The sequence below is a fragment of the Suricata suricatta genome, chromosome 4 (genome assembly GCF_006229205.1).
Source record: "Suricata suricatta isolate VVHF042 chromosome 4, meerkat_22Aug2017_6uvM2_HiC, whole genome shotgun sequence".
Lineage (NCBI taxonomy): Eukaryota > Metazoa > Chordata > Mammalia > Carnivora > Herpestidae > Suricata > Suricata suricatta.
The window spans coordinates 150290049-150316776 of NC_043703.1; the positions used below are offsets into that span (position 1 = coordinate 150290049).

General features: G+C 56.5%; 1 protein-coding gene across 1 annotated transcript in view; it reads left to right on the forward strand.

The window, feature by feature from the left end:
- Window positions 1-23220, forward strand: part of SDC1 (syndecan 1) — a 23805-nt gene extending 585 nt beyond the window's left edge. Inside the window, exons 2-5 of the mRNA XM_029938246.1 lie at window positions 18673-18754; window positions 19730-20208; window positions 20789-20927; window positions 21108-23220. Coding sequence (XP_029794106.1) covers window positions 18673-18754; window positions 19730-20208; window positions 20789-20927; window positions 21108-21277 — 870 coding nt within the window. The 3' untranslated portion in view covers window positions 21278-23220. The remainder of the gene's footprint in view (window positions 1-18672; window positions 18755-19729; window positions 20209-20788; window positions 20928-21107) is intronic.
- Window positions 23221-26728: the final 3508 nt, after the last annotated feature.

Sequence of the window (26728 nt, forward strand, 5' to 3'; positions counted from 1 at the left end):
CTGGCCCCTTCGAAGGAGGCAAGTTTGGGAGCAGCGGGGTCGGCGCGTTGGCACAGGAGGCCGGGCCAGGGCCGCGCGGGGGTCGTGGTGGCCGCGGAGGTGGGATCCTTGGCTTCCCGTCGGCTGCCCTAAGGGAGCCGGGCAGAGCTGGCAGTGGGAGGTTCCGGGAAGTTGGTTCCCGAACACCAGAGCCCCGCAGGAACCCAACTTTGGGGCTGCTGAAGTTGTGTGGCTCGCGGAAGGGTGCGGGCAGTGCTGAGCACGGCCAGGGAGGGCTGCGGCTTCCACGCGAGTGGACCCCGGAATGGCTCTTCCCCTCCCCCGGCCTGGCTTTGTGCTGGAGCCGCGCGGAGGGAAGGCGGGTCCCTTGGCCCGCCCAGTGGAGCTGGGGGGAAGAGGGACAAATGTGGAGCCCTTGGCTGGGGGAGGCCTTTGGGTAGGACTCCAGCATCTACCTTTGGCGAGGGGTGGGTCCCCTCTCAAGAGGGACCTGGCCGACAAAGAGCATCCAGAGGCCCCCAGAAAGTGATCTCCCGCCCCCGCCGCCGTCCGCTAGCCCGCCTTCCCAATGGGGGCGCTTTGTTCTCGGCCCCTGTAACCCTTTCCTGGGAACCGCCCCGCAGCGCCGGCCCCGCCGTGGGCCGGGACCTGGGCGGCCGCCAGGTGTCAGCGCTGGCCGCCGGGTGTCCACGTCCACCCCCAGCCCCCACACCCGGTGCTGGAGTCCGGGGCCCTCCCCGCGGGCTGGGGCGGCCATCCCCTGGGATGGAGAGGGGAGGTGTGGACGGAGCGGGGGGCTCTTCCCCTTCCGGAAGTGGCGGTCTCTCTCCACCACATCTGGACTGCTCGACTTCCCCAGCTCTTGGTGAGGGAGGCACGTGGGCAGGGAAGGATCGCAGGAGGGGAGGAGGGGGTGCCGGGTCCTCCACGGGAATGTGGCATCTGCACAAATCTCAGCAACGCCTACCCTCTGTAATAGGTCCCCCTACAATAATAGAAGCTACCAGCTATTGAGAGCTTTGGGGTATTTTATAGGGTCTGGCTCAGGTGGGGTGTTTCCCAGGCTTATCTGTAAAGTGCCCTCCCTGGTTTCCAGGCGACTCTTGTGTTTGGAACTATATTTTGAAGTACAAGGACAGGGTCCCTGATGCCTCTTGCATTGCTGATGAGTTGGAGGTGAGGGGCGAAGGGTGACAAATCTGGGGGAGCCATGGGGACAGATAGGATTTCTGAGCTGCATCTCCAGTGCACTCCTGGCTTTCAGATCCAAGAAGTTGCATCTGGCTTCTTCTCTCTTTAAAGCTACAGCTCCGTAGGACTCAGATTGTGCCTGGACTCCTAGTTAATACTCTGGAGAAGAGTGGAGGTGCAGGGCTTGATTGGGAGGTTCACCCAGTGTTATCTGGCTACTCCACTCTCTATAGGCCAGAGACTGCTGCTGAGGTGGGGTTCTCCACCTTTTTTCCAGCCAAAATCAGGAGTGTGGGTTTTGGTTCTTTTGCCTGCCTTGGCTGAAGCTGGCATTCTTACGAGCTGGGCTCCCAGAGCGCCTGTTAAGTGGGGGAAGCAGAGGGGATGAGGCTGTGGGCTGTGTTTCCCAGAGTCTCCTGCGTACTGGATACGGGCAGATGCTGCAGTAAGAGGCATTATTTCTTGCCTAGAAACTTAGACACATTACATAGGGCTTGGGAGGCAGTTGACTCTCAAGGGGGGCAGCAGGGAAGGGGAGAGGCTTATTAGAATGTGGTGGTAGGAGGGCTTCCTGGAGGGGGTGGCTGAATGGAGCCTGAAAGCACTAGGCTTTGGGGTCAGACCTTGGCTTGGAGCTTAGGTTTTCTTTTTTCCTTTTATAAAGTTGAGTTTGTTTTCTCTTCCAGCCCTGCCTTTTCCCTCTTACAGTGGGTGTCCATTTTGGGTTAAAAGTGGGGGCATAATGTGGCATAAAGTCCTCTCCCTTCCCCCCTGCTAAAAGAAATTAGGCAATGGGGTTTGCCTAAAATAGGAGGAGGTGTCTACAGGTTGCAGAGCTCTGGTCCTCTCCCAGGGCTCACTTTGGTCCCAGTGGGAAGCAGGTCAAGAACCCCCCTGGGGACCAGTGAGGCAGGGTGTGATCCTGGGCACCTGATTTTGAACGGGCAAGGGAAGGCTGTTAGGGCAGAAGATTGCTTAAAGCCACTCCCAAGAGACAAGAACAGGTTTGTCTAAAAAGTTTTCTGTGTGTGTGTGTGTGTGTGTGTGTGTGTGTGTGTTTCCTGTGGTCTTTTGTTTCTTCCCTGCCAGAAAAATTGCTGTCTGGAAGAGTTATTTGCTGTTTTCCTCTCCTCTTTTCTCTTTCTTGAAAGGCATAAAATCCCTTTTTGCCCTAATTATGGGGGCCAGTAGAGACATTTCCGTAAGGCCTAGTGGGGTGGGTGGGGGTTGGGGGAGGGCGTTAAGTGCCTCCTCTCCTCCTGGGCTCAGAGCCTTCTAGAGGTGATGTCACTCCTGGCTTCAGCTCCAGGGTGGAGCTGCTTTAAGTCTCTACCTGTGGCTCATGGTGGGTTCCAATAAAACCTCATTAACCAAGATTGGTGGGGAGAGGGATGAGAAAGGAGGGAGGCCTGGAAAGAATTAGTGAAAAGCTTGAATTTTGTAGTATTTTATAGAGGAATGTTTCCTTTTGCAGAGTTTCAGATTCTGAAATCCCTTGGGAATAAGGTATCCTTGGCATCTAGGTTTTTTTAGTGAGCTAAGAATCCACATTGACCTCAAAAGTATTCTTACTTTGGGCAGGACTCTCCACAATATTTATTTTCCTTCCTTTATTAACAAAAGAATACTGGGGCACCTGGGTGGCTCAGCCGGTTAAGCGTCCGGCTTCGGCCCAGGACATGATCTCATGACTCATGAGTTCGAGCCCCACATCGGCTCTCTGCTGTCAGCGCAGAGCCTGCCTCAGAACCTCTATCTTCCCTCACTCTCTTTGTCGCTTTCCTGCTCATGTGCTTTCTCTCTCTCTCAAAAAAAAAGACAACTAAGCATAGTTTAATCTCTAGGTGCCAGTGTCTTCTTCATGGTTGTCACTGTGTTAGGTTAGGCATTTCTTTTTTTTTTTTAATTTTTTTAATGTTTTATTTATTTTTGATACAGACAGAGACAGAACATGAGAGGGGGAGGGGCAGAGAGAGAAGGAGACACAGAACCGGAAGCAGGCTCCAGGCTCTGAGCTAGCTGTCAGCACAGAGCCTGATGGGGGGCTCGAACCCACGAACGTGAGATCTGACCTGAGCCAAAGTCGGAGGCTTAACTGACTGAGCCACCCAGGCGCCCCAGGTTAGGCATTTCTGTCCTGGGTTTGTTGAGCTCCAAAGAGCACTTTGCCCCTGTGCTGGGTGCCCCCAGGTTGGTACCTTTTGAATTCTGGTTTGCTCTGTTTCTCCTCCCATCCCTGACAGCAGCCCAAAGTGACAATTGTGGACCTAAGTGTAGCAGGCAGCTTTTCTGTTCAGTTCTAATTTGCACTAATCTCCAGCAGTACTAAGAAACTAGTCAGATCTGTTAGAGTGATTCCTAAGACGTGAGTTTTCAGTGCTGAGTGAGAGTTTCATTTGTGAGTAATGTTCATCATCTGTGATATGTGGAGTCGTGCCTCCAAGGACCCCGCCAGGACCTCAGCGGTATCCCTGATAATACCTAGGATAACAAGGCTGTCAACGGTCATGCCTACAGGCTCCCTTGGTGAACAGGTGCGGATGACCTCTGGGAGGAGGCCCCTGACGACCCCACATTCTGAGTTTCTCTACCTGGCTTGAGTTGTAAGTGGACTCACCGGTCACATGTAAGCCTGGACCTGGCGAGGCTAACTCGCTGTCAGTCCCACTCGGAAGGGCCCTTACTCTTAGCCTGGGTCCTGTCTCCATCGCTTCACCATGTTTTATTTGGGTGAAGTGCATCTTTCCTCGTGCCCCCGTACTGTTTGGCAGGCCAGAAATGGCTTTGGATGAAGTAGGGCTCCAGGACCAGGTCTCAGCCCTGCCACTAATTTACCATGTAACCTTGGGTGAGTCACTTCACTTCCAAGTCTTGATGTCCTCTGTAAAGCGGACATCATACCTGTTCTCCTTGTCCTCTGTCATTTGCATATTCATTTCATAATGAGTGCTTGAAAGTGTTTGGAAACGAAAGCGCCAGAGGAAAAGTTAGCTATCGATATAATTAGAGGTACTTTTAATTGAGTGCCTATTATTGAGTGCTCAGTGCTTTTCTTACATTCTTATCTCATCTTTTTCTTTTTTAATTTTTAACTGTTTTTATTTATTTTTGAGGGAAAGAGAGACAGCGTGAGCAGGGGAGGGTCAGAGAGAGAGGGAGACACAGAATCCGAAAACAGGCTCCAGGCTCTGAGCTAGCCGTCAGCACAGAGCCCGACGTGGGGCTGGAACCCACGAACGTGAGATCGTGACCTGAGCCGAAGCCGGACGTTAACTGACTGAGCCGCCCGGGCGTCCCCTTATCTCGTCTTTAAGCTAAACCTTTATGATGTATATCACTGCCCTCATTTTGTGGATGAGGCCAATAGAAGTCAGCCCCTCTATGGGGCTGATGTGTAAGAAACAGGGTCTGTACCTCTGTGTGGGCCTGTGTGTGTGGCATTAATGAAATGATGGACTGTCAAGTGTCCCCAGTGAGGCCCAGCATAGGAGGCTGGTTGAAACTTGTGAGGCTCTATGGGTGTTTGCTGTTCCATCCTGGAGAACCATGGGTGTGCATATTTTGGATGGAGAGGACATTGGACTGGACTGAGCGGGCCTGAACGGTGCCTTTAGGTGGACCCTGAACACTGGCCACATCTGGGCTTGGCTTAGGGACAGGTAAGAGTTACTCCCTGGAGCCTAGGTCAGAAGACAGTGAGGCCCATGAGGGTAGGGTTGGGTGTGCTCCCAGGTCTGATGCCCATGCGGGGACCATATATATGTTCTTGGCTTCTGCAAAGAGGCCTGATGGGCATCCATGTTTGCATGGTGCCTGCATGCTTGTTCCCAGGGTAGCAGCCCGTCTGCACTGACTTTCATCTGAGGCCCTGGGGAAACATTTTTCAGAATTAGTAGATCCCTTTTTAAGCTGGGGAGGTGGGCAGCATGCTATCAGCCAGATGCCCGGATACCCAGTACTCCTGGCCCGCGGGCTGGGTTCCCCGTCTGGCCCGCTCCAACACTAGGTCCTGCTGCAGGAGCAGCCCCGTGAGGAATCGGTCGTTAAATGATTTCTAGTCCTGGAACCCTGGTAGTTTTATGGAAGACACTATTTCCTGATTTCTCCCCTCTTTTCAACAACCAGTTTTGGAGTCTGGGGTTGAAAGCCCATCCCCCCTTGAGGACCTGCCCCTGTGTGTCTAGAGAAAGAGAATGGGATTAAGGGAGTCTGTGGAAAGAGGGCTTTTGGCGCCAGGATCCCGCACCCTGGAACAGATTCAGCACGGTGTCATTTCCCTGTCAGCGGTCCCAGGGCTTCAGAGGAGAATGCGTGCTGGCACCTCCCTCAGAGTGGGCTGGGAGTGCCCTGATGATGCCCGGTGAGGGCAGGCTTGGATGCCTCCCTCAACACAAGGAGGCACGTCTCAGGCCACAGAGGCAAGACCCTGTGCCCGGAGTCTGCAACTTGGAATCCAGGAGACATGTGAAGTCTCCTGCATGGCCCCTGGGATGGCCTGCTCTGTCTGCGTGATGCAGTTGCCTCTGCCTGTCCCCAGGAAGCTTACACTGGGTGGGGAGTAGGCACTAGAAGTTTCCTAGAAGAATAGTGTTTCTGGGCCCGAGACAGGGGACTTAGTTAGCTCCCCTGTTCTCGGGGCTGTGGGGCCCAGAATAAGCCAGTGGCAGGAGGGCGGGTGGGGGGGGTGGCTTGAGGGGAGGTGGGGTAAGGTCCCTCTGGAAAGTGTCCAGCTGCTTTTCAAAGCCGTGCAGGTCTGGGGAGCCAGGACGTCTGGAAGGGTGCGAGTGTGTGGAGGCAAGCTCACCCGGGGCGGGAGTGTGGTGGACAGTTCTGGGGCTTGGGACCATTGGGTCAGGAGAGGGGAAGGCTGGTGGCCGGACCTGCTCCTGGACTCAGTCATCTGTTCCGTGATGTTTCCTGTTGACTCATGAACCTGGAGGCCTCCAGATGCATCCCCTTCTGCCTCTGGAGCTCCTTGAGGGTCTCTGTCCTCCTGGCATTCATGTATGGCTCCAAGGGCTGCCTGACTCTATGTAGAGGCCGCTGCCATGCTGGGACCACTCTCAGGGCTCACCTGGGGCCACTATGTGTGGGCTGGTGGACCCCCAGCTGAGCTTGGCCTGGGTGGTCTTGACTCTGTTTCCTCATTGGGCTCTCCTGCGGGGTAGGCTGCAGCCTGAGCGTTTTGGGAAACCTGGTCACCACCTGTCTGCAGCTTCCCCTTCAGAAGCAGTCTTCCTCTCTCTTTCTTTTCTGGTGGACTTTTCCCTTTTCAGTTGCAACTCTGACACTCCTCCATCCCTGGCATTAGAAGTCTATGGAGGTTACTCCTACAGAGTCGGGCAGCTAGGACAGTTGTCCTTCCTGGTCTCAGGTTGGCCCCTGACAGGCTTGGGCAGGTCATTGCTCCTCTGTGCCTCAGTTCTCCCATCTGTTCAAGGGGCCTCCCTCCTCTTCTTCAGCTCTGAGCCTTGTCCTGGGGAGGGTGAAGGTGGTAATGGGGGACTCGGCGGGGCTTAGGGTCCTCCACCGTTGTTCTGGGGACTCGAGGGGACATTCACTGCCTGAGGAGTCCTCTGTGGAGGTGGAGGGCAGGGCAGGCTGCTTGGAAGAGGTAGAGGTAGAGCTCAGTGTGGGAACCAAGAGGTGGAGAGAGGACGCTGGGCAAGGTCAGGCCTGGTGATATTCTCTGCACACACCCAGGCTTCCTGGCCACCTGCCCCAGGTCCGCTCATCGGCAGGAGCGGAAGCCGTGGCGGGCAGGTTGGGGCAGTGGGGCAGGCAGGCGTGTTTATCACTCCACTTGTCAGCTGAGTCATGGTGCCAGGCCCACGATCCTCCCCTGACACTCACCCAAGTATCCTTGACCATGAGCCCACTGTGTGCTGAGCACGGGATTGGGGAGCCCAATGGGACTAGCTACAGCACTGATGCTTGCCTTCCAGCCCTGGCCCTCCTTTTTGCTGCTGAGTGACTTTGTGCAAAGGCCTCTTTTGGCCTCAGTGAGCCCACCTGTGAAATGGGAGGAGGAATAGAGAAGCTTAGGTGACAGTCATGCACTTGGGGTGTTCATGATGTTCTGTGGCTGCGTCACAGGACTGGTGGGCATCGGAACCTATCTCTGTTTCCGGAAGCCTTCTGCTTCAACCCTGGGGTCTCATGAGCCCTCCTTGGCTTGACCAGATCTAAAGTCCAGAGCCTGGTGCCTACCGTGTGCATTGCCTTGTGTAGGTGGGGAGCGGTCCATGCCTGGTCCAGGAACACAAGTAAGAGACGGTGGCCATTAGTGGGACCAGACAGGAGAGTTGGTCCTTACAGGTAGGCCAGAGGGGCAGTGACAGTTACGGTCATTCACTGAGAAGGATTCATCCCAGAGTCCCCCAGAACAGCAGTTTGTAAGGAGATCAGGTCATAAGACAGGTCCTTTTTTGGCCATGGGAAGTGTTGGGGGATGTAGTCTCCTGATGGGGGCGGTGGGAGTGACAGGTGGCCAGTTTTGCTCTGGGACACTTCTTGGGCCCCGCTGATCTCCCCGGTGTTTAGAGAACTGTCCCACCACAGGGATGTTGAATTCTTAGTCTTTCCCACTCAGGTTGCCTTTCTGTGGCCATGCCGGCCCTCTGCCCCCACAGCAGACCGAGGAGATGGGGGGTGGGGCCGAGTGAGTAAGGAAGGAACTTCTGGATGGCCAGGTGCGCTCATCGACCCCAGACCTACCATGTGCTGGGCACTGGGGACCTGGGGGGCTTGACTGCTGCTTCCAGGCTGCCTGCACCACAGTGGCCGCTGATGCCCAGGGCCTCGCCTGCCCACTTGGGGAGGTGACTGTGTTAGTCCTGTGGCAGGGGGTTGCTGAGGCAGCATTGGCTCTTCTCTCTGCAGCTTGTCAGCATCCTGGCTGCCCGGGAAACTATCCGGGGCCTTGGAGCCCCATCTCTGGGGAGTGTCCCCGACGGGTATGTGATCAGGTTTGAGCTCACAGGGCCCCAGGCTGCGGGTGTTTCAGGAGCCTCTAAGACCATTGTAGAGGCTGATGTCAGTCCGCCTTCTCCCAGAGAGACCTGCTGGGGTGTGGCACTGCCATCTCTAGTGACCACCTCTCCTCCGGGACACAGTGTGGGCATGGTCTAGGCAGCAAGACCTCCAGGCTGGCCAGGGCCTGCAGGCTGTGGGCCAGAGTAGGAGAATGGGCACACCTGCACTTGGGCAGAGGAAGCCCCCCAGGCTCTGCCCCTGCCTCCCCTTTCCAACCCCCCACTGGCACACTGGGAGTATGGGGTGGGCGGGGCTGGAGGAGGGGCATCCTTGCAAAGTTTCCCTGGAGTCTCCTGGTTGTTGTAGTAAGGTCCTAGGATGGCCCTGAGGTCCATGTCCTGTGCCCTTGGAACTGTGGGAGGAGCAGAGAGGCTGTGACCTCACCCCTTTCCCCTCTACCTGCCTAAGAACAGGGTCATTCTTCAAGACTGCTATCTAGGGGCTGGGTGTCTGGGGGACGCCCTGGTCCACCTTTCCTCCCGGTGTGAAGGCAGCAGCCTGAGCCTGATTGCTTGGCTCTGCCTACCTTTAGGGTAGGTACTGGGGCCCAGTCTGAGGTCCTGAAACTGTGGGGCTGGGCGGGCCAGCTGAGATCCAGAGGTAGGTGTCACGGGGCCTGTCATGTGGAGTCTGGGAAGAGCACAGGACATGGAGATTAGGCACTCCCAAGTCATTACGAAGCTTCATCCCATCCTCCCTGTGTACCTTGGGCATGTTCCTTCACCTGCTGCTAAGCCTCAGTTTCCTTTTCTGTAAATTGGGGCTTTTCATCAGCCTTGGAGGGCTTTTACAGGATCCCAGGAACTAATGTATGTGGTATGATTGAGAGCCCCTTCCTTGCCTGGGCGGAGGAGCAAATCTGGGGGAGCTCTATTTAGAGAGTCCCCTGGGGAATGCCACGCCCCCGCCCCCATGGCTGTGACTGGGAGAACTGGGTGTACAGTTACTTCGTGTGAATGGCTGGCTGGTCTTACCCCGGTTGCTGATGTAATAGGGTCTGAAAACATGGCTTTTGCCCCTTCTCAGAAATCCGAGCCTTCACTGACAGGTCAGACCTTGCTTGCCTCTGCCTGAGCCTCTGCCACTGGCTGGCTCCTGCCCCGAGGAGGTATGAGCTGGGCTGGCAGGCGGCGAGGGGAGGCCAGACACCAGGGCACCTGGGTGGGGGCTCAGGCCAGCTGAGCAGGGCCCCAGACTGTAGGGGACAGTGCCTTGCCCCCAGAGCTGCAGACTGAAGGCTGCCCTGGCAAGGGAGCTGGGCGAGGCCAGGCTGCAGGGTGCGGGGGGAGGGCCCCACTTCTATGGTCCTTCCTTCTGCACTTTCCCCTGTGCCACCTCCCGTGGGAACGATGGCTCTTTTCTTCCTGAGGGTAAGAGAGCCACGTGGTCCCCACTGAAGGGTGGTCCCCAGCGTGCCTGCTGGATTGCCTGGCCTCAGACCCTCGCCCGAGCACTTCATGGCTGTGTGCTCTGGGACAAACTGTCCCCTTTGCCTCAGTGTCCTTATCTGGAGGATGGCCATGGCACTGGAATCTAAGGTTATTGTGAAGATTAATTAATTCGGCTAAAGTGCTTAGATTCGTGGCTGGCACATAGCACACAATACATATTAGCTATCATTACTGTTTTTTCCCTAAGGCCTGATTCGGGTATTTCTGTTTTTCCAGCAACTCCCAGCCCAGGTGAAACCCTCAGGTTCCCACTTCCGCCCCATGACTGTCCCGGAGCTCTGGGCAAGGTGCAGGCAGCCACTCTACATGCTGGGTGACTCTGAGCTCCTGAGGCTTGGGCTATGTCCCTAGACACATGATCTACTGTGCGCCGGTGACACTGGAGCCCGGGAGCTCCGCGCCGGGCGCTTGAGGCTCTGTGCACCTTCCAGCCATCAGGAGGTCCCTGGCGAAGGTTAGGCTGACTGCGAAGGGACCTAGTTTCCTTTGCCTGTGTTTGATGTGGGATCTCACTGGGAACCTGGAGAGCGAGCCCAGCCGATTCAGACCTGGTCTTCCTGTGTCACTGTCGGGGCTTTTAGCAACCTCAGTGCCTCATCAGTCTGAATTGTATTTTATCCCAGAGGTAGGTTCCCAGGCTAGCCCATTATTCTTCTGTTCGTGGGAGGAGAAGCCATGTATGTCTGTGGCTCAAAGTGGGAACAAAGGGAATTTAGTCTGTCTTTTCTTGGGTAAGGGGTTGACTGGCAACCATATTCTGACACAGGTTAAAAAATGTGCTCTTGGCATCTCCCAGCCTCTCTTTTGTAATCCTTGCCCATCCTCCAGGGTTCCTACCCACCCCCAGTGTCCCTGTTGCAGAATTAGTTGCTCCCCTGTATGGAGCTGATTTATACTCTAGGGTGAGTGACTAGCACCTGATAGCCTTACCAGAGGCATTTTATTTATTTTAATTTTTTTAAATGTTTTTATTTATTATTGAGACAGAAACAGAGCACGAGTGGGGGAGGGGCAGAAAGAGAGGGAGATGCGGAATCCGAAGCAGGCTCCAGGCTCTGAACTGTCAGCACAGAGCCCAATGCAGGGCTCGAACCCACAAACTGTGAGATCATGACCTGAGCTGAAGTTGGACGCTTAACCAACTGAGCCACCCATACGCTCCAACCAGAGGCGTTTTAAAGGGGATGCTGTGCAACTGCAGGAACACCAATGGGTAAGCTTGGGTGAGGAAGTGCCCTCATCCCTGTCTTTGCGCACAGCTGGAGCCCCGACTGGCTGCAGGTGTGTCCAAAGCTACTAGTTTCTGCCCCTGTGAAACTTGAGGAGACTTTATTTAGACAGAGCAGGGGGAGGGTGTCTCTAGAAGCCCATGTACCGGAGGTGTCAGGCCCACAAGCCCGGTGGCATCTGGAGGTTAATCAGCTAGAGAGCAGGTCACAGGGCCCCTGTGAGGGTTGGTGGGGCTCAGACACTGAGCTTCTGGTCTTCGCCACCTCGTTAGGACAGCCAGGGCTGGGGAGGTACAAGGCCTCAGCTGCTCCCTCTGTCCTCATGAGGTACCATTTGCCATCCCAGAGTCCCCTTGATTTGGAACGCCTCCAAGAAGGCAGTGACACTGAGTCACTGTGATCAAGTACCCTCTCCCCACTTGTCACGGTGGGTCCTCCCCTGCTGAGCACTGTGTTGTGAGGCACAGCCCCTCCGGTGGGCAGTCCCCTTGACTTCCCAGCCGTAGATTCAGATCCAGTAGCCCCCTTGCCATCCCCCACTGTACCGATGGGGAAGCGGACACATGTTCTTTTCCAAGGTCATCCAGTAAGTTGGGAACAGCCCAGGCTATAGCCAGGTTTCCATGGTACTGGGTGCTGGAAAACCAGGTTTTCCTGGCACTTTCCTCTGGCCATCCCTTGTCTCACTCCCAGGGCAACCCTGGCCACTAAGGCTGGCAGGACCGGGCTGGGCAGCCTTGCTCAACGCCCGGTTCAGGGCTCTTGGAGGTGGGGAAAAGCAGAGGAACTGGTCTTCCGGCTCTGCGGCCCCACACCCAGCCCTCAGCTGGGCCTGTCCAAGACGAGTCCCAGCACGTGGGCCGTGTGGAGGCGCCAGCTCTGTGGAGGGGTGTGGGTGGGGGTGCTGGTGGCAGTTCTGACCTGGCTTGGGCATTGGGGCTGGCACTGGCCGCCAGGACCCTCCCCCCACCTCAATGCAACCCTGGCCTCCAAGTAATCCAAATGGGCAGAATGGGGCAGGGCAAAGGCTCTTTGATCCTGACCTTGTTTTCCATCTGTAAAGCCCAGTATGGATGCTGCCCTGTACCCAGCCCTGCCCTGGAACCCCCAGATGGTGAGGTCTGTGTCTGAGTGGCAGGATGGGGACAGCTTTGGTAGGTTGTGTGCGTGTATGGGGGAAGGGCGCATGCTTGGGAGGTTCCCTGAAAGGCACTCCCCCCAGTGGAAGTGCCATCGGGGACTGGGGGCCTACATGCCCTCATGGATGCTCAGGGTGAAGGCAGAACAAGCCCTGTCGCCCACCTGCCATTCCCTGGGCCCCTGCCGCCCTGGGCCATGCCCATCACACCTTCTACAAGTCCCAGCTTGACTTGGTTTTGGTAGAGAGACACTGAGCTGATAAATCACTATGCCTATCAGGCCGGAAGTGCTGATCCTGTCTGAAGCACTGGTGAGGTCTCTTGTTGCTGGGAGTGCCTAAAGGCGGGCGGGGGGAATTGCAGGGTCATGAGGCCCAAACTGGGAGATGTGTGCCTCTTAGTGGCCTAAACAGATTTCCCTGGCCGCTCACAAGTTAGGAGAGAAGCCTTCAGAGAGAAAGTGACTTACCCGCTACTACTCTGAAATCCTGGGCAGGGGGGAGCCTGGGGTCTTCCTGGGCCCCAGCCCACAGTCCTACCCCTCCCATCCACCCTGGCATGGCCACCCCTATGCCACTCTGGCCCCTCTGACGAGGAGTTGGGGCCACTGCTCCCAGGTCCCAGCCTAGCCTGTCAGAGCACTATGGGAGTTTAGGTTTCTCCAGCCAAGCCCCTTCTGTTTAGAGAGAGGCAGAGAGCTGCCCAGGTCACCTAGCAAGGGAGCAGCAGAGCTAGACCTGGGGTAGCCACCCTGGTCAGGCTCTTTCCCCCGGCCACCCCTGGCTCTGGTGCTCTCCTGGAGACCCTTGGTCCAGCACACTTTGGGTTTGACCTGCCTGGCCCCTCGGGTCTGTGCTTAGACCATGTCGGGCAGGGCTGTTAGAGGGGGTACAAATGATCCCCGAGACGAGGAGAGCAGAGTTATAAACCCAACTGCCTTAGGGCACCAGGGTGTTGGATGAGCCACAAGAGTGGGGCGGCGTGTTCTGCAACATTCTCTAGCCCCTGCGCCCCACCCCCCACCCCTCGTTCAGGCAGGTGCCCCTGGAAAACTGCCCAGAGGGTCTGCAGCGCCTGTGCCCCTCCCTGGTGGGCCCACCCTGGGGGATCCTGCTCATTCCTGCCAGGCTAGTGCCTCAGGCCTGGGGTACCAAGGATGTCCTGCAACTCTGGGCACGCAGGGCAGGGAGGGCAGAGGCTCAGCTTTGTCTCCGGTTTCTTGTACCCCTCAAAGGGGTCATGCCTCTGGAAGCTCAGGGCTTGCTCAGCTCCATGGTGAGGCTCTTTTGCAGGCTAAGCAGGTACTGGGATGTACTGTTTGAGGAGAGTGGATGCATCAGAAGTACAGAGAATGTTCCAGAACTTTCCTGGATCAGTTTGCCCCTAGGGCTTGTTTACAGGGGTCTGTCGCTATTTGGTGCCTATTTGGTGCCTCTTCTTTGAACGTTGCACCTGAAGGTCTTGTGACCTTTGTAGGGATTAGCCTTCCCCAGCAACCAGGCCCTGGGCAACTCCGGGTCAGACGTTTTTCTGTCCACACTATTGTTCTCCAAGTGTGGTCTGCGTACCACCTACAGGAGCAGGGAGCTTGTTCAAAATCAGGATTCTGGGCCTTTGCCCCAGACCTGCTGAATCAGCCTCAGGGATGGAGAGCAGAAGACTTCTGATAGTTCCTGATGATTCTTAGGGGCCCTGAAGAAGAGAGCCCTTGGCTCATACAAAGGTGATGCTTTGAATTTCACCCTCAGTCAGTCTGGCATCCTGATACACAGGGGGTAAAGGCTAGACTCCTGTAGCTCTACCCCAGACCTCAGACCCCAAGAGTTATGAACCTAGTGGTATGGCGGGGAGGGGGCATCTGCCTGTTTGCCTTAGATCCATAGATCTGACCAAGAAACTGAAAGGGTAAAAATTCCTTAAAAAAGTGTGAATGTCTTAACCCTCCTTACACAATACTATACTTTTGTTATTTATTTTTGAGAGAGAGAGACAGAGTGAAAGCAAGGGAATGGCATAGAGAGAGGAAGACACAGAATTAAAACAGGCTCCAGGCTCTGAGCTGTCCACACAGAACCTGATGCGGGGCTCAAACCCACAAACCGTGAGTTCATGACCCGATCCCAAGTCGGATACTTAACTGACAGAGCCACCCAAGCACCCCTCAATACTGTGCTTTTTGCAGTGTATTCATTGGAAAAACAATGCAATCCTGTGAATTCAGTAACACTTTCTAAAGGATTTGTGCTTTATCCATCACTTAAGTCAGGCAGCAGGTGACACATGTCAGCGATTCAGGGTGTGGGTTGGAAGCCACAGGTCTGAAGGGCCCTGTGGGCTGCAGTCAGCAGGGTGGTGGGAGTCCAGGGAGCAGGCGGACAGGCAACCTCTTCCATCCATCAGAGTTAGAAGCGCCTGGGTCCACCGTCCTCACTTGAACCTCTCTGAGAAGTCCACGTGGCATTCTGACTTGTGACGCTGCTACAGAGTTCCTGTCCTCAATTCTGCTCTGGTCCCTTGGGTTCCTTGGCCGCCCAGGGCACGTGTGCAGATGCAGGCTATAAGGGGAGTGGCCCCTTCGTGGCCAGTGCGGGGTGAGAACTGGCAGGACTTGGCCTGAGGCTGTCTTCTTGAAGCTCCACTCCCAGCCCTCTGTCCTTGGGAATGGCTGGCGGCTGCCTGATGCAGACTCCCAGCCCCTGGCAGCTCTGACCCTGTGCTGGTCCCTGCCCTCCCCTCTTCCCCTGGAAGTGTGAGCTGGCATCATGGTCCCCTCTGCTGCTGGGGTAGGGGTCAGGGGTTCTTACTCCAGGGTGGGCTTGTCCTGTGGCTTGTGGCTGTGTTGAGAACACAGGCATCTTAAAATAGATGGGCCAGAGGGAGAGGGAGTGAGACGTGGGCGAGGAGAGCAGGTGGCGCATCGCCCCTTGGCCTTGGGCAGGTCCCTCGCCTTGTCTCTTTCAGTTCCTCATCTGTGGGAGATGCTAATCTCAAGCCTGCCTGCCTCAAATAGAAGGGTAAGGGTGGAAAGGGATGGAAAGTGTTTTCAGTGTCAGAGAATGCTCAGTTTTTCATACCTTCTTTCCTGTTCTGCTGGAGCTTGATGCCAGGTCCCCTCTCTCAGTCCTTCCCGCAGAGCTTGGTGTGGCCAGCAGACCAGTATGGCAGAGATAGAGATGGGCTAACGCGCTCTTACACTCCATCCCCCAGCCTCCATGTCTCTGCCCCATGACCCCGTGCCCCACTGGGCCCAAACCTGCCTTTGGCCTTCTATACCAGTGGGCTACTAAGGGTCTGTGCTGTGTGTGGATGGGGAAGAAGGAAATAGAATGCATGAATACTTAGATCTCACTACAAGGGTTTTGATTTGTTATATGAAAAGCGGATTTTTCTAGGATTTGCAGAGGTTAAAGGGCCCAGTTAAAGGTATGAGCTGGGGTGCCTGGGTGGCTTAGTCGGTGAGGCGTCTGACTCTTGGTTTCGGCTCAGGTCATGATCTCACAGTTTGTGAGTTAAAGCCCAGCATTGGGCTCCGTTCTGACAGTGCAGAGCCTGCTTGGGATCTCTCTCCCTCTCTCTCTCTCTCCCTCCCTCCCTCTCTCTCTGCCCCTCCCCTGTGCAGGTATGTTCTTTCTCTCTCAAAATAAATAAACTTAACCAAACAAACAAAAAAAATATGAGCCCGTTGGTCTTAACCTTCCCAGGCAGCTTGAGGTGGGTTCCAAGGTGGGCCCACCTGTTCCCCTGCAGCTCCGAGTAGAAGGACCCAGGTCAGGCCAGGCTGAGGAGAGCCCCAAACGAGACCTCGGAGGCAGCTGGCCACAGGCTCCTAGCGCAGTGGCCTAATCGAAACTGGAAGTCTCACCCAGAAAGTTCGAGTCAGCTGGCACCTAGTGATCCAAGTTCAAACTCAGCACTTTCTGCTGATTTCCTCCCCGGGGCGCGGAGGCCATCACAAGTTCAAGCTGGAGGGGATTGGGAGGTCACTGCGGCCCTTCCCCCGAAGGAGACCCAGCCCTCAGAGGGAGGGGCTGCCCTGAGGCCTGGGAGCTGGTTTCAGTGGAGAAAGCCTTTGCTTAAGAGCTTGTTGTGTAAACAAGATGGCTGAGGGATAAGCTGCACAGAGTTGAGGGAACAAATTGTTTTTAGGGACTGGGCAGATCCAAAGTCTTATCAAGTGGTGAAAGAGGCCCTGCTCTTGGGAAACTGCTAACCTGTTGAGGCTTCTCCCTGTAGGTGAGAGGCTGGGCCTCCCTGCCATTTGCCTCCAGGGTTGACATGGTCCCAGTGCAGTGCGCTGAGTCCTCGGCAGGCCTGCGAAATAGGAGGCTCTGGTGGCTGCTGGAAGATTCTGCTCTTATCACAGTGTGGTCTGGCCGCTCCTGACCCTGTTCTGTGTTGAGCATCATCTCTAAGGGATGGAGTCAGTGCATTGGGAAAGGTCCTCTGCTGGTCTCCTAGGGTCTCCTTGGGAGGACTGAGGGAAGGCAGAGGCACTGGGCAAGAGGGCAGTGGGGTCGCAGTGAGTGTGGGTGGGTGGCTGGGGTCCCCTGAATGTTGGCACCTGTCCCCACCCCGTTGGGCTGTGGGAAGCAGTCTGCTGCGGGCGTGGGATGGGAGCACGTTGGGGTGAGGGGACCCACTCTGCCTGCCTGGTGGGCACTATTCTTTGCTACTGAAGGTTTGGGGAGGCTTCAAAGCTGCGTGCAGACAGGACAGGTATAGGAAGCCCCAGCTGGGGACAGGGTAGACAGGATGTGGCCTGCGGTGTCGGTGGAGGGCAGGGACTATGCCCGTTTATTTCGATGGGCCATGACAGCTCAGACAGGCCATTCTGAGGCCAAAACCTTTGTCTTGGGGGAGGTGAGGAAGGGGTAGAGTTTGGGTTTTGTACTTTCAGAGGAAACTCGGTGGTATTTCTAGCCTGGTGGTTTCTACACGTGTCTGAAGCTTCCTTCCTGGCCTGAGCTCCTAGAGGCGGACCGTCCACTGGGTCCAGCTCTGCCCCAGGTGGCCTCAGGAGGCCAAAGGGCTTGTCTGTCCCTCTCGGCTCTGCTGCATTCAAGGGTGAAGCTCTGTGGCCTGTGGCCAGGATGTGGCGATGCCTCTCCCGCCGAGGAGGCCCACTCCCTGGAGCCCAGCCTTGGGCGGAACCTGCCTCTGACAAGTCCGCACAGAGCCTCCTGTGAGCCGGCTCCCTCCTGCCGCTCCCCCGCCTCCATCCCACCTCTTCCCAGGCCAGCACCAGGGGCCTTTTCCCTGTGCTGAGTCAGAGCAGTAGCCGCTGTGGGGGGGCTTGCTGCACCCCAGGCTCCGTTAGGTTCTTCATGTGCATAACCTCCTTGAATTTTTGCAGCCATCCTGGAATGTAGATATTACTGCTGTCCTCATCTTACCAATGGAGACACTGGGGCCACAGGAGGTTTCCTGATGTCCTCAGGGCCACACTGGGTGCTCTGAACTGTGCTGAGATGCCTCTTTATTCAATCTTTGTTCTGGCCCCTGACTCTGGGGTCCTCCAGAGATGGATGCATCACAAACTCCTTCGGGTCAAGGTTGTGTTGCTGAATGGGACACTCTTAGCTAACCTTCCTGCCACCTGGCTGTTGGATCTTCTCTTCTCCCGCTACTGTTCTGGAATTAGTATTTGAGAGCTCCCCCCACCCCCATGTCCCTCCTCCAGCTTTCTGCCGCCCTGCCTGGCTGTGTGTGGTGTGCCCCGCCTCCCCGCAACCCCCTCACTGGGCCCGGTGCAGCCCATGCCTGGGGCACCGGGGAGATGCCTGCGCTCTGGCCCTGCAGCCTCTAAGCTGGACCAGGCGGGCAGCATTCCTGGCACAGCTGTTTGTGCACAGGGTTCATGCCAGGCTCGTAGCTCATTTGTCGGCACCTCCTGAGCAAGCACAGGGCCTCTTCTAGATCAGTCTCATCTGTCCCCAGCCTAATGGGCACCCTGTCCTTCCTTCGCCACGTGGGCCTGGGTCCTGTCCTTCCTGTGGATGAGAGAACAGGCCAGGTGTGGGAAGGAGCATGCGGCCAGGCCTGGGGTTTTCCTGTGTGGTCAGCCCTGCCTCAGCACAGACACCTGACCCCGTGCCCATCCCTGCGCCCCTCCCCCCACCACTGTGAGGCCCTCAGTGTCCATACCCTGGTGCTGAGCATGCTTTGAAATGTCTCTGTGGTATCAGGTTATTGGGGGATTGTTCTTGAGGCTCTTAAACCTGTCTTGGACCCTGAAGCTCCCTGGCCAATGACCTCAAGACCTTGATTTTCATTGTGGGGTGAGCTGACGGGGTCCCATTGTGGCCACAGCCTGTGTCCCAGGAAAGGCATCTTCTATGTGCTCTTCTGTGAGGTCTGGGGCTCCCTTACCAGACTGAACTTCTTGGGACAAGAGCCCTGCCCCCTCTCATGTGTTTCTGCACCCCCTAGCACAGGGCTGCTGGGTCATCAGAGCATTCAGGGGTGTGGGGGGACCAGAGGAAGGTTCCGGAGCCACACACCAGGGTTTCCTTCCTATGCTCTATGTGTGTGTGGGGGGGAGCTCACTCAGCTGTCTGGGACAGGGACCCCAGGGTAGCAGGGTTTTGGCCAAGCCTCCACTCATACCCTTTCCTGATCCTTTTCCAGCAAATAGTGGCCACAAACGTGCCCCCTGAAGACCAGGATGGCTCTGGGGATGACTCAGACAACTTCTCTGGCTCGGGTGCAGGTAAACTGATGTGAGGGCCCCATCCCAAAATGGCAGCGGGCTGGGAGCGGGGGTGGCTGTCCGGCAGCCCCCCTGGCTGGGTCTAAAGGGTGATGTTAGGGAAGAGAACGGGGTCCACGCTGCACTGAAAAGGCCTGTATGGGTTGCAGGAGTGAATGCTGGGGTTCCAGGAGGCCCTGGGGACTGCCTGCTGCAGACAGACTTGGGCTCATATTCTCCCTAACTCCCTGCAACCTTTGGAAAGGCAGACTTCTCCGAGCCTCTGTTTCCCCATCTGTAAAATGGGAATATATTTTGACTTCATAAGATGGTTGGGAGCTGTAAGGTAACATAGAGCGGGGTGGCATGTAGGTCTTCCATATATGTTCTCTTACTCCCCCTATTTCCCCTTTCCCTGGGGGAGCGAAGTCCTTGAGCTGGAGGTAGTCACGGAGGCCTCGAAGAGGAGGCACTCTTGACTAAGCTTTTGGGAGAGGGCCTAGGCCATCCGTGAGGAAGAAAAGTGGCTGACGTAGGGGCTGGGGAGCTGGAGAGTAGGATGCAGGCCTCTGTTCTTGGGGGGCTGGGCCTTTCTGGGGAGAGAGTGGGTGGAAAAGGGAGGAGGCCAGAGAGGAGTGTGCACTGGGAACAAGGCATTCAGGCCTCTGAGAGTGCCCCCACCCAGGGAGCGAGCTTCCGTAGCCCCAGGAAAAGTTCCTTCCCAGACACCCTTGGTACCTCATGGCTCCAGGGACCCTGCGGTCCCCAGGCACATGCAGCAGAAAAGGGCAGCTGTCTTTGTCCAGTTTCCAAAGCTGAGGTTAGCCTCAGTTCGTTCTGCCCTGGGGAAACCGCTTCCCCCGACAGGGTTTGCTAGGCTGGCCCGGGAGTCAGAGCGGCGGGCCCTCGTCCAGGCCCTCCTCCCTGCATGAGCCCAGCTGGTCCAGAGGTTCTGGGCCTCCCCGACTCCAACCAGCTCTGCTTCTGGACCGACAGGTGCTCTGCAAGATCTCACCTTGTCACGGCAGACCACGTCCACCTGGAAGGACATGGGGCTCCTGACGGCCATGCCCACGGCTCCAGAGCCCGCGGGCACAGATGGCATCGCCACCTCCACCTCTATCCTGCCGGCTGGAGAGAGGCCTGAGGACAGAGAGGGGGTGCTCCCGGTGGAGGCGGAGCCTGGCTTCACATCTAGGGAGAAGGAGACCACCCACCCGCCCAGTGAGACCACTCTGCACCCGACCACTCAGAGGGCGTCAACAGCAAGAGCCACCACGGCCCCGGGGCCTGCCACCTCCCATCCCCATGGGCACATGCAGCCTGACCACCAGGAGACCTCAGCTCCTACAGGCCCCAGCCAGCTTGCCTCTCACGCGCCCAGCGTGGAGGACGGTGGTCCCCCTGCCACTGAGAAGGCTGCTGAGGACGGAGTTTCCACCCAGCTCCCGGCAGGAGAAGGCTCTGGGGAGCAGGTGAGTGCTCGGCGGCGTCCTCTGGGTTTCCTGGACTTGAGTCCCACCGGCGTGGTCATGTGCCACACGCAACACCCTGTGCCCTGCGAGCGTGTCATGCTCCCCACCAGAAAGACAGGCCCACGAGGCCCCACCTTCCCCCTGCCTCCAGGGCCGAGCCCAGGCGGGAACAGACAGAATAGGAGACCTGAGCAAGGGAGTCCTCCAGGATCCCCTACAAGCAGGCTTCTCGGCTTAAGCACGGCCCCTGCTGCATGTGTAGAAGCCTTACCAGGTCTTGCTTTATATTGTAGTCATGGTCATTGCATCCTTTACGTTAAAATGAGCCTATTTATTTTCACGTAAATACAAGTGCCTTGTCTCACTTGCTGTGATATCTGCCACAGTCCAGCCAGGGTCTGGTGTGACATGGTGAGCGGTGCCTGGCTTTGGGGGCCGGGAGGGCCGGGTTGGGCATGTCTGAGCTGGTGGCAGCAGTGACCGGGGACGCCCAAGCTGCTTCTGGGTTTAGAAATCAAACCAGCTCCCACTGCCTGCGGTGGCCGTCCGCAGCCTGCAACTGTCCCTGTCGCCCCCGTAGGACTTCACCTTTGATGTATCTGGGGAGAACACAGCTGTGGCTGCTGTGGAGCCTGACCAGCGGATGAATCAGCCCCCAGTGGACAGTGGGGCCACGGGGGCCTCCCAGGGCCTCCTGGACAGGAAGGAAGTGCTGGGAGGTGAGTTTCTCTCAGGAGGGTGGTAGGAGGGCGGTAGGGGGGCGCGCACTGCTGCTTGGGGGGGTGGTCTGTCTTTGGCCCTGGAGTGGGGCCAAGCGCGGCCACCTCGGGGGCTGCCCGGTGTGAGGGAACCTGCATAGCCGAGCTGAGCCGGCCTCCCTGCCCGTCCCCCTCCAACAGGGGTCATCGCCGGAGGCCTCGTGGGGCTCATCTTTGCCGTGTGCCTGGTGGGTTTCATGCTATACCGGATGAAGAAGAAGGACGAGGGCAGCTACTCCTTGGAGGAGCCCAAACAAGCCAACGGCGGGGCCTACCAGAAGCCCACCAAGCAGGAAGAGTTCTACGCCTGACAGGGACGGGGCTCCCCCTGCCCCTGCCACTCACTAGGCCCCCACTCGCCTCTTCCATGAAGAACTGCAGGCCTTGCCGCCATGCCACCCTCCCGGCCCCCTGCCCACGGACTTCCGGGGCTCTCCTCTGGGGGACCTGGGGGCTCTCCTCTGCTTCTCTGACTTCCGCCTGGAGACTTGGGCACAAGGGCTTTCTCGCACGTGACTTTTTCGCCACTGCCAGCACCTGGCATCTCGGCATTCTGACTCAGTTTCTCCAACCCAGAGCAGCCCCTTCCCAGGCCCGATTCTGGAGAGAAAGGGGACCCTGCCGCTTTGGACCTGGATGGCCCGCTTGGCCGAGGGCCGGCCCATCTGTCGCACTTGCTGCCGTGTGGAGGGGGCGGGGTGCGTTTCCACCCCTGAGTGGCAGGGAGAGGCGTTCAGAGCTCTGTCAGAGCGACGTTTCGTGGGGAGGTCTCATATAGATACCAACTTGTTTTTGCACATGTTTCCTCTAGTTTCTTTGTTCATAGCCCAGTAGACCTGGTTACTTCTGAGGTAAGTTAAGTAAGTTGATTTGGTTACCCCCATCCTGCTTCCCTAGTCTACAGCGAGGAGACAGCATCAGGGTTTAGAAGACTGTTTTGTTTTGTTTTGTTTTGTTTTTTTTAACTAGAAGAACCAAATCTGGAAGCCAACCTGTAGGCCTAGTTTGTGTGTTGTCTCTGAGTTTGTCGCTCATGTGTGCAACAGGGTATGGAATGTCTGTCGGGTGGCCCGGTTGGTGGGCTGGCTGATCCTGGCGGCCATAGGCAGTCACGTCTGGAGCGGTCACGCTCATGTCTGTGGACTCAGGGCCACTGCCGTGGCCCAGGCTGCTGCGATATTGAGGAGCTGTGTGAGGATGGAATCCAGCACCTCGATCGAGCTGGGGACCGAGAAGAGAGGGCTGTGGGGTGAGTGAGGTGGCAGTGGCCCCAGAGAATCTCCTGCAGACCGAGCCCTTCCTTTGGTGCCATCTCTTTCTTCCAGAAGGTGATGAAAGGGGTCTGCACACACCAGGCATGGAGCAGCTCCACGTAGGACCAGGTTCACCTCTGATTAGCTCCTGTGGCCCTGCCCCCTGGGCTGGAATCAGGAATATTCCAAAGAGTGATAGTCTTTTGCTTTTGGCAAAACTCTACTTAATCCAATGGGTTTTTCCCTGTACAGTAGATTTTCCAAATGTAATAAACTTTAATATAAAGTAGTCATGTGAACTCTACTGCCTGTGCCTCTTCTCTCTGTGCTGGCTGTGTGGACATGACCAGCCTTTTCTTGAAACACAAACAATATTGGGAAACTTGGCTAAGAACTCTATGCCGTTATCTTTCCCATGGGGAGGGGTGCTGCGGCCAGAGTCCCTCTGATTTGTTTGCTTTTTGTTTTTTGTCTTTGCTGAAGTTCTTCTGGAGGTCAGTAGGTTCAGCCAAGGTTATATAAGGCCTGAGATGAATTTCTGTGTTGCCAAGTTCAAAGCACCATCTCCCAAAGGGCTTACAAAGCTGTGATGGCCTTGGCACAGCTTTACCTGAGGGCTGCTGGCCCCGCGGAGGCCCGGAGCTGAGGCCTGCTCTCGGACACCTTGGACAGACTTCCTCTCACACCTTTGCTGGGACCAGAGCCCCTAGCCCGGTGCTCCTGGGAACTCCTGTGCTTGCCTGTTTGACACCGTTTCGCTACTTGGTTGGCTGCTCCAAAAGGTGAGCCGTCTGTGACTCTGAGAGACGCTCCACCAAGCAAAGGGAACCTGTGCTCTGTGTTCAATACTGAGACTTTCTGCCGGGAGTGTGTGACCGGACAAGAGTCGGGGGATGGGGAAGGGGTCCACGACTGCTCATCTCTGCTCCTCCCTGGAATGGCGCGGAGCCTGTGGCTGGGCCCATTCATGGAACTGTAATAAAAGGCACTTGTCATTTGGGGCTGTGGTGGTGGTTGAGTCTCTTCTTGGCCTGGTGATGTCCTTCCCTGTCACCTTCTTGAAGGGAGACGTTCTGGGCTGTGCTGTGCCTCGGTGAGGAACTGTGGGATTAGTGCCTCCGTCCGCAGTGAGGGAGGGCTGTGTCCCCCCTCTGCCCCCTGTCTGACCTTGGTCATCTTACCTCCTCCCAGGGCTCTCTGTCTGTCCCCTGCCCACACCATCCTTCTTGCTCTCCTTCTAGATCATTCCCTATCTTGTGGGCACGAGAGCTTCCTACTGACTGAAAGCTTGCTAGCTACTCTGTGCACTCATTGTCATGCAGCACCTGAATGCTCCCCAGCAAAGTGCCAAAAGCCTAAAAATGTCTATACATGAAAGAAAAACTACAGTGAAAATATATGAAGTTGAAAAAGCACAGTGCACAGAAGGAGCCCCAGTGTCCTACGGGCATCTGGCTGCCTTCCCCTCAAGGTCCCGTCTAGGCTGCTCATGCCCACCCGGCACCTCAGCTGCCCCCCCCCCCAAGGCCGGTCTCCCTGCCTGGGGCTCCTGGCTTCGGGTGCTATCTGAACCCCAGGTGTGTCCTGGGGGTACAGGGCAAGAGGGACCATCCCTTCTAGGGCCCTGCCCCCACAGTCTGGGTGGCTTCGTAGAGAGAATGATCGTTTCCCTGACATATTGTGCTCGAAGTGTTCGGAGGCTGACAAAGACCTCACCTCATTCATTTGCTCAACATCAAAAACACTGAATGACTATTTTCTACCAGCCCCTATTTCCAGTTGTAAATAGGTAAGTTGAATATTAATACTTTTACTGAGCTCACTATGGGCCAGATGCTGTTCCACACCACACCTGGGTTGTGTCATCCACCGACATCTGACGTGTCTCAGAGACCTCGCTACTGTATGCCCACTTCCTAGACACAACCTGGCACAGAGAAGCAGCAGCTGCCAGGGAGCAGCTGGGTTTGGATGCAGGCAGCCTGGTGCCTGAGTCCACAGTGGGCCAGGCACACAGAGAAGGCAGCACTAGGACTGGGGAGGGATGACGTCCCTTCCACGTGGGACCCTCAAGGTTCCAAGACCCAGTGTCCTTGGCCACCTGCACCCATCATCTCCAAAAGGGAAAACTGTGCTGCTGCCCATGGCTTCTTTTGCTCTGCTAATTCTCTGTCAGTGTCTGTACTCCGGCTTGTGGTGCTCCCACCATGCGGTGCTCCATCTGCAGGATGCTCTGCGTGGTGCTCCTGCCATGTGGTGCTCTGGCTGTGTGGTGCTCTGCCTCGTGTGTGCTCTTTGCTCCCGCCGGGGGCACCCCCACCAGACCGCACTGCCCAAACAGGATGGTGCCATCAAACCAGCTTCGCTGAGTGAGCCTAACAGAGAAGTGAAAATGTAAAGGGGGTTAACATCATGTTCAAGTTTCTCAGGCACCCTGGCCTGAGGGGTGCCTCCCAACACTCCCCCCCCCGCCCCCCATTGCTGGGAACAGAGCAGTGAGTGCTGTTTCCTTTTTTCCTCACCTTTACATCCCGCCCATGGTGCACCTGGCCATGTGTTCGCATGTCGTATGGGGATGAGGACTCCTTGAATTTTCCACCATGAGTTCTTTTCTTTAAAAAAATTTTTTTTAAATGTTTTCTTTATTATTGAGACAGAGAGAAACAGAGCATGAGCAGGGGAGGATCAGAGAGAGACAGAGACACAGGATCTGAAGCAGGCTCCAGCACAGAGCTGTCAACACAGAGCCTGATGTAGGGCTCGAACCCACAAACTGCGAGATCATGACCTGAGCCGAAGTCAGCCGCTTAACCAACTGAGCCACCCAATCGCTTCTTGAGGTTCTTTTCTAAACTGACGAGTGAGCCGTCTCCTAGATGGATTGTCACCCTCTTCATCTAAGCCACTTTCTGCTTTAAATTGCACTTTCTGCCTTGCCTGCCTCTCAGGTGTGTCCCAGATTGCAGGATAGCCTGGTGCCTTCACATCCAGAACAAAGATACTCAGTGCTCCTCTCAGGGAGGTCATGGTAGGGGGCTTGGTGTGGGCTGGTGGGGGGAGGTTGCCCAGAGGTGGCATTTGAAGGACAGAGGCCTCTCAAAAGGGGGGAGGGGGGAGGCACTCCAGACAGAAGGCCCAGCTTTGGCAAAAATAGGGATTCAAGGGGCGCCTGGGTGGTTCAGTCGGTTAAGCATTTGACTTCAGCTCAGGTCATGATCTCAAGGTCTGTGAGTTCAGGCCTCACATCAGGCTCTGGGCTGATGGCTCAGAGCCTGGAGCCTGCTTCATATTCTGTGTCTCCCTGTCTCTCTCTCTGCCCCTCCCCCGCTCACATTCTGTCTCTCTCTCAAAAATAAACATTAAAAAAATTTTATGGACTCCAGAGTCTTCATGCTGATGAGGCATGAAACCAGGTGTGGGAAGAGACAACGCTGGAATGTGGTGAGAAGTCACTTGCAGCGTCCCTGAGGGTCTCTGAGAAGCAGATCCGGAACCCAGAGGGATGTGGGGCGGAAGCCCAGGACAGTAAGGAGGTGGGGCAAAGGGGCTGGGTTTGAGAACTTGTTCAGAGGTGGAACCGGCAGAACCTGTGAGGCCTGTCCCCACGTCACGGGGCCTCACCCAGGTGCACTTGTCAAGTGGAGCCAAGGTTTTTCCCTAGGCGAGGCATTGCTGGCAGGTGGATCCCGAGAAGCATCTGGGGAGAGAGTCTTTTGGATGGGCCTGCAGGGGACTATCACACAGAGAGGAGTGTGGGCTGTGCTCCCTGCTCCGAGGTGCGCTGTGCACCTCTCTGCACGTCAGCCCCACCCCAGCCCCCCACTCCCCTTCTCTCCAGCCCGGTGGAAGAGGGAGGTGGGCTGGCTGCTTTGGAAGACAAGGGCTCTGGTTCCCAGAGCTGCAGGAGCTGTAGGGGACGGCCCTGAGCCAGGCAACCCTCAAGGGGCTTGCGATCCTGCCAGCTCTGTCTGGCCGTGGTCACAGCCCTCACCTGGCTTTGTCCCTTCCTCCCACTCCCCGGCACCCTGTCACCCAGTGCCATCTTTGAGCATCACCAGCTCTACACCCCCTCGCGGAGTGTGGAGCTGTGAATGCACCCCCAGATTGGGCCCTTGGCAGTGCTATCATACACCTGCTTCATTTCAAGGCTGGGCTCACAGCTCTAAGGAGAGGGACTGCGGCCTCTGTGCGCTTGAGCTTCTGGGTGCCTCCTCTGGGCACCTCTTACCACATCACCTAGGTGTTTGCTTCCACATTGACTTCCTGCTACCCTGGGTGCCTCTTGAGGGCAGACGCTTTATTATGACCCAGCACGAGGCATGGGCTCACTGCAAAAAGGGGAGTCTTTGCCTTTGGGGTGCTCATTGTAGCCACCTGGAGCTGCTTGCTGTCTTTTCTGAAAGTCAAGTTAGAAGTTATTAACAGTGCAAGGCACCCCGCACCCCACAGCAGAGGCTAATGTTAGAGATGGACGAGAGTTGGGGAGCATGCGGAGCACCCGGAACTCTC